Source organism: Poecilia latipinna, unplaced genomic scaffold, assembly GCF_001443285.1.
Source record: "Poecilia latipinna isolate Pla-1442-1.1 unplaced genomic scaffold, P_latipinna-1.0 Scaffold1076, whole genome shotgun sequence".
Lineage (NCBI taxonomy): Eukaryota > Metazoa > Chordata > Actinopteri > Cyprinodontiformes > Poeciliidae > Poecilia > Poecilia latipinna.
Genome location: NW_015113692.1, coordinates 131,971 through 148,183, shown reverse-complemented (window position 1 = coordinate 148,183; position 16,213 = coordinate 131,971). Strand labels below are relative to the sequence as shown.

Genomic DNA, 16,213 nt, shown 5'->3' with positions numbered 1-16,213 from the left:
CTTTGGAGAATTGCAAGAGCAAATCTAATGTTTTACTTCTGTGTAGAAAGTTTTTTAGTAAAAGGCGTATTAATATTATTAAAAAAATAATATTAATAATTACTCGTGGACACAGGTGGGTAAGAGCTTCAACATATTTTTACTCAAGTAAAAGTAAAAAGTAACCATCTATGAAATTACTCCAGTAAGTTTTTTAAAGGTTTCTCATGTAACTGATCGCTACATCTGATTTAATATTCTACAATGACGTCATCAGACAGACACGATAATGGAAATAAATAATAATAATAAAACAAAACCTTTCCATTTTGAGATATGTCTGTCTCATTCCCTATGAGAAGCAAACTTATCTAAATGAAAATATTTTTAAACTAAATACCAGGCGTTTAGCTAATTATTAGTTTTATGTCGTCTACCTACTCCGGGTTCTCTATTTCTCTGCTAGTTGTAAACTGACTTTCCTCCGCCTGGCCTCTATGTGTCTCTGTTTTTGTCACTCACTCCGAAAGCTGTGAGGGAAAATGAAGAACAAAAGAAGCAGAGAGCAGTTCATGAAAATAAGGAAGTAAATGCTGTTGGACTGGAACCGTAGCTTTACCTCTGTTGTTTAAAGAGAAATGTATCAGGTAGCAGCTCCGTGACAGAATTATAACAACGATTAGGCTAAGGAAGTTAGCGCTTAAGCTAACTCCTTAATAGACACATTATTATCGTAAAGCAGCCCATGTACACAGAGAGAAAAGTGAGAGGAAGACACGGACAAGTAAGTAAACAGTGCTACCGTGCAGTGTAAAAGAAAGGGGAAAGATTTGTATCTTGTGTGAATACGTTAGTCAGAAAGAAGTGGTAGAAGCAAAGAGGAGAATTTTCCCCCCCTTGGATTCAAGCATTTTTATTTTGCTGTTCTGAGTCAGACTTGATGAGTAGCACACAAACACCTCAGAAAGAGAAAGAGAAAGTAAGGAGAGACACAGGTGAACAATATACTGCATGTTTGTCCTCCTTTCAGTTCGAAGAGACATAAATACACACACACACATACACTCACAAAAAAGAAAAACACATAAAGGTCAGGGCCTTGGGAGAGCAAGAGATATTTGGACCCGCTGAGACTACTCAGCACTTTGAGTTAGTAATAAAGGAAAGAGTGAAAATGGTATTTCAGTAGCTGCAGAAGCAGGATACCATTTAATAGGACTTGGATAATGTATTTTCTTGTGTTCAAGGTTTACATTTAATATGTTTTGCTGCAGAGCTTTGCTGTGTGCTGCAGAAGCATACCACAAATCAGACATAATGTCATGACCACCTATGTCCTATTGTGTATGTCCATATTTTTGCAGTCAAAGTAGCAATTTGTTGATACTTTATAACATGTGATGTCAGGTGTTTTATGGCTTTCTGATCGATTTTTACTCTTAATTTCTTAGATTAAAGACAATACAAATGTGTCTTGTCTACTTGAATATTCTTCATCAGCTATATTTAATGCTAGAGAAAATTTACAAGGCTAACCCCAATCTGTTCTTCTTAAGTTCTTAAACCATTTCTAGACTACATTTGCTTCTTATGCACATATAGGATGCTGTACAATATCTGGCAGAAAGAGTTGAAGGGCTGAAAGAGGGAACGGCCATCAGGAAATTCTGTTTTCACTCCAACTATACAACTCCGTAAACAACAAAGTGCGACGCATTGTGTATTCTGATGCCCATCGAGCAGAACCAACATAAACTTCTATAGCAATGTGAGCTGTAACATAATTTCTTTTTGATCAGATCCACAATTGCTTCGTACATGAGCCAGTCAGACTGGAGCTGTCTGTGACCCTGTCACTGGTTTCCCAATTTTCCTTTTTTGGACCACTGCAGAACCCAGTCATTAGCTGTCACACCTGGCCATTGTCAAACTTGTTCAGCTCCTTCCATGTTTCTATTTTTCTGCTTTAAAACACCAACATCAGTGAAAAAATCTTCACTTGTTGTCTTATATATTTCATCCCAAAACAGGGACCTTGATGAAGAGACAATGGGTGTTATTTTACCCGTCAGTGGTCATAATGTTATGCCTGATTCTTGTATGTTAGGGATTAAAGTTGTGAATCTTGGACTTTTCCCTCATTTAAAGATAGCAATCATTCCCAGAAGATCATAGTTACATACAGTGTCCCATGCTATTTGTTTCTGGTATGACTTATTTATGTGATGCGCAGATATTCCAGTCACGATGGATCACAAAGACGAATCCCTGGAGGGAGCCACGGGGCTGAGTCAAGATGATTTGCCACAGATGGATGGTTCCTGTGATGCGTGTGAGCCTGATGAAGCCCAACCAGCGACGCACGTGTGCCACATCTGCAGCTTTGCCTTCTGCCCGATTCACGCTGACAGACATTCCAGCAGCACACGGCACACCTTAATGCCTTATAATGGTGAAGGTGCTCAGGCCTGTGGTCTGGACACAGATAGTGACTCGAGAGTCGAAGGTGCAGCTGAGGATGAATCTGGTGAAAAGAGAGCAGCTCAAGTGGGTGAAAATCAGGATCTGGCAGAAGGTGGTGAGGTCGTGCATGCAGATGGAGAAAAAAATGCCCAGAATGAAGGAAAAGTTGGGGAAGAGGCTGAGGCTGCGGCTGCTGGAGAGGCAGGGAAGAGGGACATGGTCACAGTGGAGAGACTGCGCTGCAAAGAGCACGGCCAGGAAGGCTCCCTGTACTGTAAGCCAGACGAGCAAATCATCTGCGTGGTTTGTGCTGTGCAGGGCGAGCACAGGGATCATGAGATCATCACTCTGCACGAGGCCTATGTGTGGCAAAAGGTAAGCAGCAAACAACATGACAGGCTTATACATGGTGGACTAGCAGAGTGTGATTTATGACATGCCATGTGTTGGACCTAATCACTTATGGCATGCTGTACAATATCTGCAGCCCTGCAGCATCGCGTATTCAGACCATCACCTATCTGCTTTGCATTTCTAATTCATTATCAAGTATCCCACTAGCTGTAGGCCTTTCTCTCTTTAGAGCCAGCTCAACAGGGCTTTGTAAGCGCTTAGTTTAATATTTTAAACACAACATTTCATGGTCACCCGCATGACTTCATTATTAAATTGATCCAGCTGCACTGCGATATAAGTACATTCCCTGAAAACCATAAAATGTAAATGAAACTGCATCACTGTCAATTTTGCTTCACGTCAAATGGGGATACATTTTTTTTTTTTGTCTTTCCACAATGTTTTTCCATTGAGCATATTTAATAGACTCAGTGATTTAACTGCTGCTCAGTACAGCATAACATTACCATTAGAGTTTAGATATTTCTATCCATTGTTTTCTTATATATACATATTTAACTCTTTTAGTTTACATTCCAAATGGTTGTATGAATTAACATTTTTTACTCTTTAATTTGGAGAAAAAACATTTCTTCAAAATATCTTTCTTTCTGTGAACAAGTGCCTATGGATATTTGAAGAGGCCTCTTATTCTGAATTTAATGCCGACAACTTATAGTTGTTTCTGGCAAGTTGTGTAATTATGCATATAGAAATGAAGAAAAATCCTTGAACTGATTACATATAATTAACTGTCAACAGATAAGTAAAATAAAGCACTAACTAGTAAGTTGTTTCTGAAGAGTACTTCACAGAAGGTTGAACTTATGAGAACAAAGGTTCTCTGTATTATCTGGAAGAAGTTCAGACACTTAGATCTCTTGGAAAAGGCTGTTTTATGCAATTTAAATAAAAAAAAAAGGTTATATGAGTAACCATTTTTTTTCTATCTTTTTCCTTTTTAGAAAACGTTTGTACCATTTGAGGTTGAAAAAGATTTTAGTGTACGCTCAAGTTATTTCCAATTTAACTTCACCGTTGCATTGTAGTGAAACACAGACACTGCATAGTCTCAAAAATTCGTCAATGAGATGAAGCACAATTGCAAAGCAAAAATATTGAAAAACTCTGCCATAAACATTAAAATGCTAACTTCTCAAAGTAGTTTGAATGGATCAAAATAAATAGTCTTGCCTTTGCAGATTTTATGTAGGAATCCTTTGTATCGTCTAGGCCTAAAGTAAAAGGAACCATTTAGTCTAAAAAGCCACATCTGTCATGTATTTAGGTTTAGAGTGCCTGACTTGAGCAGTGTGCTCTTTAGGTAAGGTTCCATTAAGGGTGACTGATGTGCTGGATGAATAAATGCTGGCATCACAGTGGGTTTCCTTTTATATTTTACAAAAGACATCACGGATCTTGTCTAGACAACCAGATGCTGCAGAACTTGTAGCAAGTTGTTAGGTTTACAAAGAGAATCAATTAACATGTGTCTAATGGAGTCAATCACTGTGTTATCTTTGGATTACTGCTTAAACAGTAAAAGTTTTCAGTTGTGAACACTGCAATAGCCTTAGGAAATGTGGCAAAAGTTAAAACATTTATCATATAAAGCCATTTCATTTAATTTTCTTCTGGTTTGACATGTGGCTGTGCACCTGGGAAGGAAAGGTGAAGCAGCCAGCTCACTGGTTTACACTTAAAAACACTCGTAGATTAATGAGCACCAAAGAAGGTCACACATGTGGTCCAAATACTTTTCATTTAGTCAAGACTTAAGTCAGTGTTCATTCTTACTTGCAACAATTTCTACTGAGTGATCAATCAATCAATCAATCAATCAAATTTTATTTGTATACCACATTTCAGCAGCAAGGCATTTCAAGGTGCTCTGCTTTACATAATTAAAAAATCAAAATAAAAACAGCATGTGACATTGAATAAACAGTACGAAACAGTAAGTGATGATGGGAGGCCTGTTACATGATTCAGTTTATTGCATAATTTTAAGATATTAAGCTTTATAGAGTTGCAGCCAAGGATGCATTAATGTCGCACACAATTTATTTTGTGTTGTAAAATAAACAAAATAAAAACACCACTCAAAAGTGAAGTACTATTACCAAAATTGGTATGCCCTATAAAAAAAATACTGTTTTGCATCAGTTTATATATTCTTTGGTTTTTATACCATAATATTTGCGTTCACCTACTGTGTTTATGTAGCATCTTACACTGTTGTATTTACTGCTTGCTGGCGTTCTCCATCTGCAGAGCAGGCAGGGTCACGACCTGCTGGGCTACACACAGCAGATGGCTGAAAACGTCAAGACCAAGTGGACTAACCCTGAGGTGAGTGCAAACCTTTTCTGAACTCCAAGTAAAATACTAACACAGTTTAGTTGATATCAGAATTTGCTAAAGAGCACCTCTCAGGAGATGTGCTCCAAACTGCTATATTTAACCAAAAACTTCAAAGCAGCACAAGAAAAGTTATACAATCTAAATCTGGATATAAGGATTCATGTTAGATGTTTCTTTAGAACTTTGTGTTGCTGATTTTGTAATAATATTTACTTCTTATAGTTCCACTATTAACCGTGGAATAGTTTTATTAAAATATGGCAATGGCAATAAGACTCATGTATGAAAATTAATGTATTAAAATAATGTTTTATTGGGAAAAGATGAACCACATAAATGAGTCACTTTCAATTAACTTGAGTATGATTGGTTCTATATAAATAGCCTTGCCTTATGCAGAAGTGATGGAATGTGAATATAATACACTACTCTACTGAACTACCTAGAATATTCTTGATTTGATTTTCCTGCTTTGATGGCCTATTTCTTCAACTGATTTATGAGAATTTCTTTCATATTCTCCAAACTAAATTAGCATCCATTGCTGCTTGATTCAGCACAATTTCCAAACTTTGAAAACATGCATTCCTTTACATTTTCCTTAAGATATTTAATTCCATTATGTTTTAATTCTAACATAACTCATATTTAGACAGAGCTGGATATGTGACAGTAATGAGAAATTCTGCAGAAAAACACAATAAAAGTGCAAAGACATTTACTTCTACATTAAGACCATTATTTGTGTTATTGATTAAATGTCTTTATTGTGGCATTTCACAAAATTAGTCAATGTTTTTAATCATTGCTGTACTGCTACATTTATGGTTTCATGAGAATGACTCGGGCACGATGCTGCATGATGTTGGAAACCCTGGATAACCTCATGTCAAAGACAAAAACAACAAACCACCACCTTTAAAAAGAAAGCGCTATTATCAGATGTGACTGTTTTGCAACAAACATGATACATGTTAACATTTAATATTTTTCTGCAACCTCACCAAAGATATTTTATATAATAATATAAAGCAAATCTATTCCTAACCTGCATTCGATTGTATCAGGAGGCGAAGAAGTTATTTATTTGTAATGTAGAGGCTGCGGCATTAAGCAGCACAGCTTTAGGGTTGCAGAAGCACAGCAGTCCAGAATGTTATGCTGCCTCATTCACAAGTCTGTTGTTACGGATTCTGCATATAAAATTCAGCTTGAAGCATGACATGAGTGTGGACATCTGTAGGCTTTGGCTGATGTCACTTCTTTGTGTCAGCACATTTGTGCTAAGTCAAGGACTGTCTTTTCACTTTTATTTTTTTATTTTCTTTCAAAGTGAATATTGTTCAGGCTTTGTCATATGAAATGTGGATTACTAAATGTCCTCAAGCAGTCTTTAAACTGATTTTGAACCCAGGCAGTTGATGGAGGGGAAGAAAAGTTGCATTATTTTACAGAATAGTGGCCCCCAAACGTCTGCACGGCCTTTTTATACGATGCAATATGTGCACTGTGGATATGAAAAGCAAATATTTGTGGGTGTTGGAGATATAAAATAATAATAATTAAAAAAAATAAATAAAAGTTATGATGACCGCTAAAAGACTGTGAATTTCTTGAACTGCACTGAGTGATCAGATTTCTTTGGAATATGAAATGAGGGATGTAGAAACATAAGTTTGTACCTCCACTTTTGAAAATGGGACTGCAGCCATTATACTTGCTTTATTGTTCAGGCACCTAAACATGTCCACATAAAAATGACTTCATGAGAGGAAAATCGAAGGTTTGGAATGGCTTAGCCAGAGTTAAGAAATAAATATGGCAGAAAGTCTGTGGGGTCACCTGAAGACGACTGAGGGCAAGAGATGGCCTCATAATCTGATAGATTAAGACAATGTCTGAAAAATGGAGGGGGCAGATATTACAAAGTCAATATGTGGCCTGCTGATGCCCTTTTACGAAGACTGACGTTTTATAAAAAGTTATTCCATTAGCGTGTAATTCTTCCTTAATAATTTAATTTTTTTTTCTCCAACACTAGTGTCAATTCTCTGTTGGATACTGCAGGATAATTGCCACAAAAAAATAAATAAAGCTGGAAAAAAATATATTTATTCCATCATAAAACCATACAATTTTATCAGAGTTGCTTACAGATTTGAGAGCCACTGTGTGTGTGTGAGTAAAGTTTTAAGCAGCTTTTCAGTGTCTAGATATTCTGACCCATATGTAGTCAATATTTAATCTTGATGGTTGCTTAATTCTACTGTGGTTCTTTGTTTTTTTTTTGTTTGTTTTTTTTGTCTCTTGATAGTTTTTGTCTGTATGGAACATTTTTCTCTGCATTCCTGTTGAAACTCCTCCAGGTTACTCTGAAGAACAGTGCAACTAGTGGATTTCTGCTCATGTTAAAGGAGAGGGGGAAAAAAAAACTACTTAAGGTGAATTTTCATAGCAAGTCAACCTTGAAAATAGTTTCTGTATTTCCATTACTGATGCCGTATAGTGGAGGCTTGTTGTGTCACTGAAAATAAAACCTGATCGCCTAGAGTAGAGGGTTGTGCATTGAAGGGCAGAAGAGTGAAAAGCAACATCAGAAACATGCGGCTCTGGTCTCAGCAAATTACCACTGATAGCAGAAGTAGCAGCATCTCCTGCTCTCTCAACCATTCCCACATTTTCACCTCTGTCAAAAACGTGGCACACCCGAGCACAGCTGAATGCTATGAGGTGAGACCCAGGCACAGTGGCATAATGTAAAAGGTTAATTTCCCTCACCTGTGGGAGATAACACTCTTTCTTGTAGGTTGCCCCCCCTCACCCTTCACCCCTCCTTTACAGTTCATATGTATTATCATATTGATATACCAGCTCTAGCTATAGGATTTCCTGAAGGTTGTGCATTTTGCTGTTTCAGTGCAGGGGAGCAGTGTGTTGGGGAAAACCACTTACCTGCTCACTCACCAGGCTTTGTGTTGGAGACCATTATGTGGATTTGTCAGCATGTCCTTTCTGCTTCCTCAAATGTCAGTGTTTATTATTATGCGTGACAGGCAGCCTTCAGAGAGACTGCTTCTGGTAAGGAAGGTTATGTCTAAGTATGTGAGCAACACAGAGACAGACACACAAAGTGCATCTCGAGTAGGCTAAATTGCATGGTATTGACATCCTGAAACACTTTAAGGAGGAAGAAGCCGGAGTGGTCGTCTGGTTGGAAAAGATTTAACCCTTGCTATCTGTTTGCTTCTTAAATCCAGTCTTCTTTATATCAGTGCTTTGCAAAAGTATCCTTTTCATACTCTGTAAACGTCTTCATATTTTAACACATTATAACCACAAAACTAAGTTTATGCTAAGTGATACGTCATCACAAAATATCACTAATAAAAATCTGAAATGTTTCAATTTATGTACAGTTCCACTGAGTTAGTACCTTTCAGAAACACATTTAAACACGGGTATAGCCGCAAATTCTTTCGGGTAAGTCTCCTCCAGCTTTGTCCATCTTGAAAGTTTTGCTGATTATTTTTCTTTTTTCTCAATCAGACTGGAGGGAGATCTTCTGAACAGCAATTTTCAAGTCTTGCAACATATTCTTTAATAGAGTCAGGTCTGGATTTGGAGCCATTTTTCTCCGGTTGTACACTTAGGCATGTTGTGCTGTTGAAAAGTGAATATCCTGAATCTTTAGCAGACTCTAATGGGTGTTCTTCCAGGATTGCATTGTATGTAGACTCTTTTCCCCACCACTAACAAAACTATGTTAGACTTACCATAGGCCTCTTGGCTGCTTGTCTGGATAAAGTTGTCCTTTCTCATCCTGTGTGGTTAGTTGGAAAACCTCGTCTTACTTTCAGTTGTGCCATGCTCTATTCACACCGCACACATCGTTTACCATTTTCTCTAATTACCTTCAAGGTCTCATTGAACTGCTGGATTTCACAGAAATAAAACTATAGTGATCAACAAGTTTTATGAACAGGTGAAGACAGTCTTTAAGTGTAGTGGAGTAAAAGGAGCTGAATATACTTGAATGCCATAATTTTTTTTATTTTTATATATACAAAAAACATAAATATAAAACATACATTCTAATCCACAATTATATTTTTCATTTTCTTTATTATTTGGATTTCGTTCCGTAATATCCAAATAAAGAAAATTACAGTATGTGGTTGTAAGCTGACAAAATTTGAAAATGTAGAAGGGTATCAACATGCTAGCAAGACTCTATGTTCTTTCCATAGACATGGGGTGAATGATGTTTTAAAGGTAATACTTTCAGTTCAAAGTGAAATCTAATACAACTATCATATCAGAAGGTTTACACTGAAGGCGAATTATCTGAATTATTAAGCATTATCTACATTCAGTGAGCAAAAAGGGAACATTTATGTGCTTATGGCAGATACTAACTAGCTTTATCTTCAACTTACTTTTTGTTTCTTCACTTTAAGGTATGCCACACACATATTCTAAAGCTGCTCCCTACAGCTGATTCTCTGTGATATGATACATCAGCAGAGCACAGCACCGCCAGTCATCATTGTGTATGTGTGTTTATTGGCTAAATCCATTTTCACTGTCTTATATGATCTACAAGAGAAGCAAGCACATTAAAGCTGTCTTCGAGACTCAAGGCTGAGAGGCAGGCAGTGGAGGAATAAAAAACATTATTCTTCCCTATCCTTTATCTTTGTTCTGTTCTTTCTCTCCAATCCAGTTGCTCTTTAAGGCTGTCATTTCTATTCTATCTCGGCATTTTAATTCAGTTACTTTATGGCATTACCAGGGAAGTTTCTTGGCTGACATTGCTTCACTCAAAAGCAATAAAAAAGTTGCAGACTATTGAAACTATTATAAGATCCCATGCTACCTTATTTTTCTTTCTTTCTTAGATATAGATGACTTCTGTGATTGTGTCAGAGCTATTGTTTTTCAAATAAATACTGTATTTATTGCTTTGTTTTGTAAGAAGCTAAATTGGAAAAATCTAATTCTGAGGGGAGCTGAAAGAGTGTGAAAGTAAGAGTGCACTGCTGTGTTGGAACACGTCCACTATTGCCAAGGGCAAGGACAGTTCAAAACCATTTACTCCTAATGAATTATTAATGCTTTTTAGGCCTTTTTAAAAAGACATCACACCAAAATGAGGACTGAATAAGCTGCACCGCTGGCTGTGATTTTGGAAGACCAAAGATTTTAAATAAACTCTTTGCAAATTTTCCCCCAAAGTAATTTAATGCTTTGTAAAAACCATTAAAACGGGCATTCTGTGCCCAAGCATTTTAGTGTATTTCATTTACATATGGGATATTTTAAATTAACCTTAAAAAAAATATTAGCATATTTATCTTAAATTCCTAAAGCTTTGTTTCTTTGAAACAAAACGTGTGCCTTTGAAAGCTGAGGCTACTTTCATGAGGCTCCTTATATTTTTTGCCAAAAGAAACACAAGTAGTGTTATTTCCATACCGTTCTTTGAATTCCAGTAGTTCTGCTTCTTCTTAATTTTTGACTACAGCATATTCTTTGTATCTGGTCAGAATTTAAACTTGTGAAGGTATCGTCTCGTTGCTGTGTTGTAGCAATTTAAAGTGTCATATGAGCATTTGAAAAGTTTTTTTTTTTTTATAAACCATGAAACCAGCTGTTTTAGAGGGTTTTTAGCCACAAGAAGTTGTTTACTTTGCCACATACATGTCCCCAGCAAGAGCATATAATCTGCCTTCATTTTTCCCTTTTCGTCATGTCCCCACTTTCCTAAACAATCGTCCTGATGTCCTGCCAGGGCTTGTACTCGCTTGCTCCTCTTGCGTACTTACAGCAACCCTCCCTGCGTAAGCATTGTGCCACTATTCCTCCTGAGGCCTCATTTTGTGGCCTCAGCTTGCAGCAACGCTAATGAAAATTAACATGCATGAATGCTCTTTCCTTGCGGCCAGTTTTTTTTTTTTTTTTTTTTTTTTTTTCCCCAGAGCAAAAGGTCTGTTGACAAACTCCCCAAACACAAACATCCAAGATCACAGTGTACATCCGCCATGCTGACCATGAGGACTCGTTTAAAGGGCAGAGGGCTTTCTGTAGGCCCTACGAGATGCTGTAATGGTACACGTGTAAATCTTGATAGAGACAGGATAGAAAGTTTTGTGTTGGAGCCACTGCAGCCCTATTTGTGTTGATGGATTGTACTAAAAGCATCCATTTTTTTATGTCTCAACACAAACTACTATGAGTAGTTTGTATATGGAAATAAAATTTCCTAATAAATGAATGCGTTTAATGCTTACCGTTGCAAATGCTGCACCTCCTGTTAAAGTTGGATTTTCATTTAAGTGTTTTATTGTTTTCTCAACACATCATTAACAGAACAATAGTCATATTAAGACAGTCTTCAGCATACATTTACACAGAACATGTTGACCAGTCAGTCGAGACCAGTCAGTGTGAAGTGGTGTTTATAACTCTGTAATCTACCAGCAATCTATTGATGGATTTAGAAATCCCCTCTTGCCAGCCAAGTCTCGCTTTTGTGCAGTGACTTAAGATTGCAATTCGAAACACAAGCATTCTCACTACATTATCCTCATAAACTTTTGCTCACAGTCTGACCACAGATTCTGTGTACTGTAACTCTTCAGTTGAGCTGTTTTATATTATATTGTTTGCATTTGGGTAGTTTAATCCAAGTTTGAGAAGCACTAACATTACCTCTGCCTCTTCTAGTTTATATTTGATCCTCTGGGTGCATTTTGTTCAGACCTCACAAGTAACTCTAAGATGTATTTCTCAGAGTTCTCCCAAAGACCTTTTAGGATTTCATAGACAATGGACAGGATTTAAAATTTGTTCTTTTACCAAAAAAAGTCAAACGTGATTAGAGGACTGGTATATTATATTCAATTGGCTGACAATTTGTTGTAATATACAGTTTACACATGTCCTGCTCTGAGACAAGTCACTGTTCTTGGATTGTTTGTAGGACGATGGAACACTAATTTACTTCATGTAAATTTATCTGGCAATCAAAAATTATGCCCGAGTTCATAAACTTGGATGTACTAAGACTTTATGTCTCCACAAAATATCTTTAGTAGTTTCATTGTGTCATTAGCATAAAACATCTGAAACCTAAATATCATTTAGTAGATGATGTCCAAGTCCAGTTTTTGAGAGCTACTATCCTGCAACTTTTAAATGCTTTAACGTATTTTATTACAATTTTACAATATAAAATTTCCTGCTCCAATGTACGTAAATCAAATAGCTGAAATCCTTCACCGGCAACCTTTCAGCCCTGCAGAAACCTGGTATCAAAAATCAATAGATGGTTGCTCTCGAGGAATTAACTTGGTCATCCCTGCTCTAATTATATTCCCACCTACCTTGTCATTGGGTGTACCTTGCTAGTAGCAGATTGGACCCTTTTTTCCTCAGATCTATCTTAATTCGTGATGGCATTGATTCAGCAAGTTGTTGGAAACATTCCTCTGAGATTTTTATTGACATGAGAATTACATACTTGCTGCACATTTGGGAGTAGCACATCCATAATGTGAACCTCCGATTACACCACATCCCAAAGTTTCTCTATTGGACTGAGATCTGGAGACTGTGTAGGCCACAGGATTAGAGTAAAGTGATTCTAACCAAGCAATGTTGTCCAGTCCATTATCATAAGATTTTGGTGAACCTTGTTGATTGTAACCTCATCTTTCCTTTCTCAGTTGGCAAGAATGCTACTCCCAGTGTGTTCTGCATTTTTAGCCATCTGATTCAAGATGTGACTTATTTATTTAGTGATTGTATTTCTCATACCTTGGTTGTAACAAGTAGGTGTGTGACTTAGTGCTGGATTTTCTCTCAAACTAGTTTGTTCGTTCTTCTCAAACCTCCGACATCAATAAAAAGGAGTTCAATAGATATTTTATTTTTGGACCATTCTGTGTTAAGTCCTGCCTAAATTCAAAACTTCCCATATTTACTATTTTGCATACAAATTAAGCTTGGAAAAAGAGTTTTGCTGATATAATAAGCTAACAGAAGGGCTTTGAAAGTGACAAACTAACACCAGCTGTTCCAGTACAAAATTCTAGTAGTAAATGTCATGTAAATTATTAGTAAATACTGTACTCTCAGAGAGCCTGCAGTTGCTATTTAAATCAAATGGTTTTTATTAAAATTAACCCTTGTATTTTATTAATTTCATTAACCGTATTATACCCGAGTGGTTGTGATTAACGAGAATGCTATAACTTTAAATCTTACGGCTGCCTCTCCAGTCTTGGGTTAGAGATGCGTTTAACAAGTCCAGGCAAGCATTGAAGCGGTGTCCAACCTAATTTCTTGGCATTTGTTCCTCATCTCTCAAACATATATTCAGGTTGTTAATTTCTTTGGGGCTGACTGAGAAAAACTCATTGCTCTCCTATTGGATGTTAACTCTCTCCTTCTGTCTTATTCAGAATGAATGATGAGCATGTTTTTCTGTCCTCATAGAAAGAGTAATTTAAAAGTGTTACCTATTGCGCTTGGTTTAATGGGCAATTTGGAGAATCTGATTGCTTGTGAAGAAATGGCAAATGCATAATAAAACTTTGGGCCCTTGGGGGCATTCACTCTGCCAGACTTCGTGAAGACAATGATTCTTTGCTTCACTGAAGAGAGGGAGGCTGGAGGGGAAACAAGACCGAGTGAATGGAGAGGAAGAGAGTTAAATTCAGCTCCAGGGAACAAGGGAGATAGAGCAGCTGATATTTGCAGATTGAAACAATTAGAACATATTAAAGAGAAGAGACCACGGCAAGAGAGCTTGGAATACTTTACACCATGACAGCCTCTCTCTTTTTTTTTTTGTTAAGGTGGAGTCATTTCAGTAGGAAGGACTGCAAGGAGGAGTCTGCTTATTGAGGTGCTTTAATGTAATGAGTCGGATCTAAAGAGTCTCAGCGGAGAGCTCGGTGAGAAATTAAAAAGGTTTCTCTGTGAGCAAGTCAATCGTCTTGAAAGCAAAACAGATGGTTTCTGTTGTAAAAGAAGCATCTCAGTTCTCTGTTTACTTGTGGGATCCATGGAGTTTGCCCCAGTGATTCTGTGTCTTGCTAACAAATAGTTCCTGGATGAAAGAAACCTGTTGACTTGTAGAAATATTTTTGAAAAAGACAAAAACATTGTTTCTGTCTCGCTTTCTTTGATCTCTTATTTTGCTATGTTCCACTACAGTATTCCTCCATCAGTCATTGACTTGCAGTGCCTTGAAAGCTATTCATATACCCCTACGTCTTGTAAATTATTTACATTAAAGTCACAAAAAAGAGTTGCATAAGAGATCTTGTTTGCAGATTATCTGTTTAGGGGATACAACAAACCTGATGAAGATGATTTGATCAGATAAAACCCAAATGTTACTCTTTAGCTTACATGCAAAATACTAAGTGGACAAATTCTAATACTGTGTGTCCATGACATCAGTGGCAAACTTGGTGCTGGCACCATCATGCTGTGGGACTTCTTTCTTTTGTATGTTTATATTGTAAAATTGTAATAAAATATGTTAAAGTTCGGGGTTGTAATACTTTTGTTTTTCTTTCCTCCTCTCTATCACATTTTCTACTAGATGTCTACAGAGGAACTGGAAGAATATGTCAGCGGCCAGTTTGATGAGCTCCGCAGGTTGGTTCGACTGGAGGAGAGGCGCACCCTTCACCTGGTAGACCTCAAAGAAGCTTTCCTTACAGCATCGGCTGCAGAGAAAATCGCTGAGATCACCCTCGAAACCGAAAAGCTGCAGGAGGAGATGGATAACATCACCCACCAGCTGTGCCTGCTGGAACAGGCTGAGGCTCAGGGAGTAGGTCCTGCAGCGGTGGCAGAGGTCCTGGCAGCGAAGCCTGGGCCAGTCCACAGATTACTGGTGAGAAGATCTTTCTCTCTTATTCGCTCTCATTGTTTTTTGTGAACTTACTCAATACTGCAAAGCACAGTTACTGTAGAATTTTCAAGGTGTACAAGTATAACTATTACAGAATCTCTCATAACCTAACATCCGGCATGTAAAATTTTATAAAATCTAATTTCAGTTAATTCCAATTTTGTATTGGTAATTATGAGTTTGTTATGACATGAAAATCTTGTTATAGTTATCAAAGCTTTATGGTTTTCATACAAAATTCTAAAATGAAACCTACAACATGATTTCATTGCTTTTGTTTAAAATTGAAGAGTAGATTATCGCAACTGCTCCAAGCACTGAAACACGCAATGGTAATGCTATTGATTTATTTATTCATTTTAATTTTGACACAAAGACTTAAGCAGAGGAATTGTCAAAAAATTTCTAAATGATGTAGTTTCAAAGTGCTGCTTGTGCAGATTATACAATTTTTGTGCATCTTCTGTTCTTAGATTAACACAAGTATAAAAATTCTGATATTACTTGGTTTATTAGCTGCACACTGTTAAGCATGTTGTAAATCACCTGCTTAACAGACAACTTCTCATACACACATTCTGCACTATGTTTGTGACATGCTATCACTTTGTCCTTGTCTTATTTCTAAATCACTTGCCATTAACAATGTGAAATATATTTTTTGGCATATTACTGATATTTCCACTTTAACAAAACACTTCACCTAATCCATATGAAGCTTCAACATTTCTGTTGCAGAGCACTAGGCTACAAAAAGTCCTTTAAAGGTTTCAAATAACCTTTGAAGGTATCACATATTTATTTTTTTTTTATAATTCAGGAGTGATCTCAGCTATTCATAATTTGCATTAGATTTAGCTCTTACTCTTACAATTCATCAGGATTTATTCTTTTAGCCATTAAGCAATGATCCAAGGTCTTATTTTTATTATTTTTTTAATTGTGTTAGTGTAGAAGCTGCAGCGATACACAGATTTGTTGCCCTGAAAGGTCAAACTAGCTCAGTTATTTATTCTAGATATTATATATATTTATAAAAACATGCATAAGATATAGTTGCATGAAAATATTAAACCTGAC

At 36.9% G+C, this 16,213-nt stretch overlaps 1 protein-coding gene across 1 annotated transcript in view; it reads left to right on the top strand.

The window, feature by feature from the left end:
• Nucleotides 1–499: 499 nt before the first annotated feature.
• trim44 (tripartite motif containing 44) overlaps nucleotides 500–16,213 on the top strand; it is a 59,985-nt gene continuing 44,271 nt past the window's right edge. The window contains exons 1-4 of the mRNA XM_015051960.1: nucleotides 500–763; nucleotides 2,213–2,817; nucleotides 5,113–5,190; nucleotides 14,819–15,115. Of these exons, the coding sequence (XP_014907446.1) occupies nucleotides 2,227–2,817; nucleotides 5,113–5,190; nucleotides 14,819–15,115 (966 nt within the window). The 5' untranslated portion in view covers nucleotides 500–763; nucleotides 2,213–2,226. The remainder of the gene's footprint in view (nucleotides 764–2,212; nucleotides 2,818–5,112; nucleotides 5,191–14,818; nucleotides 15,116–16,213) is intronic.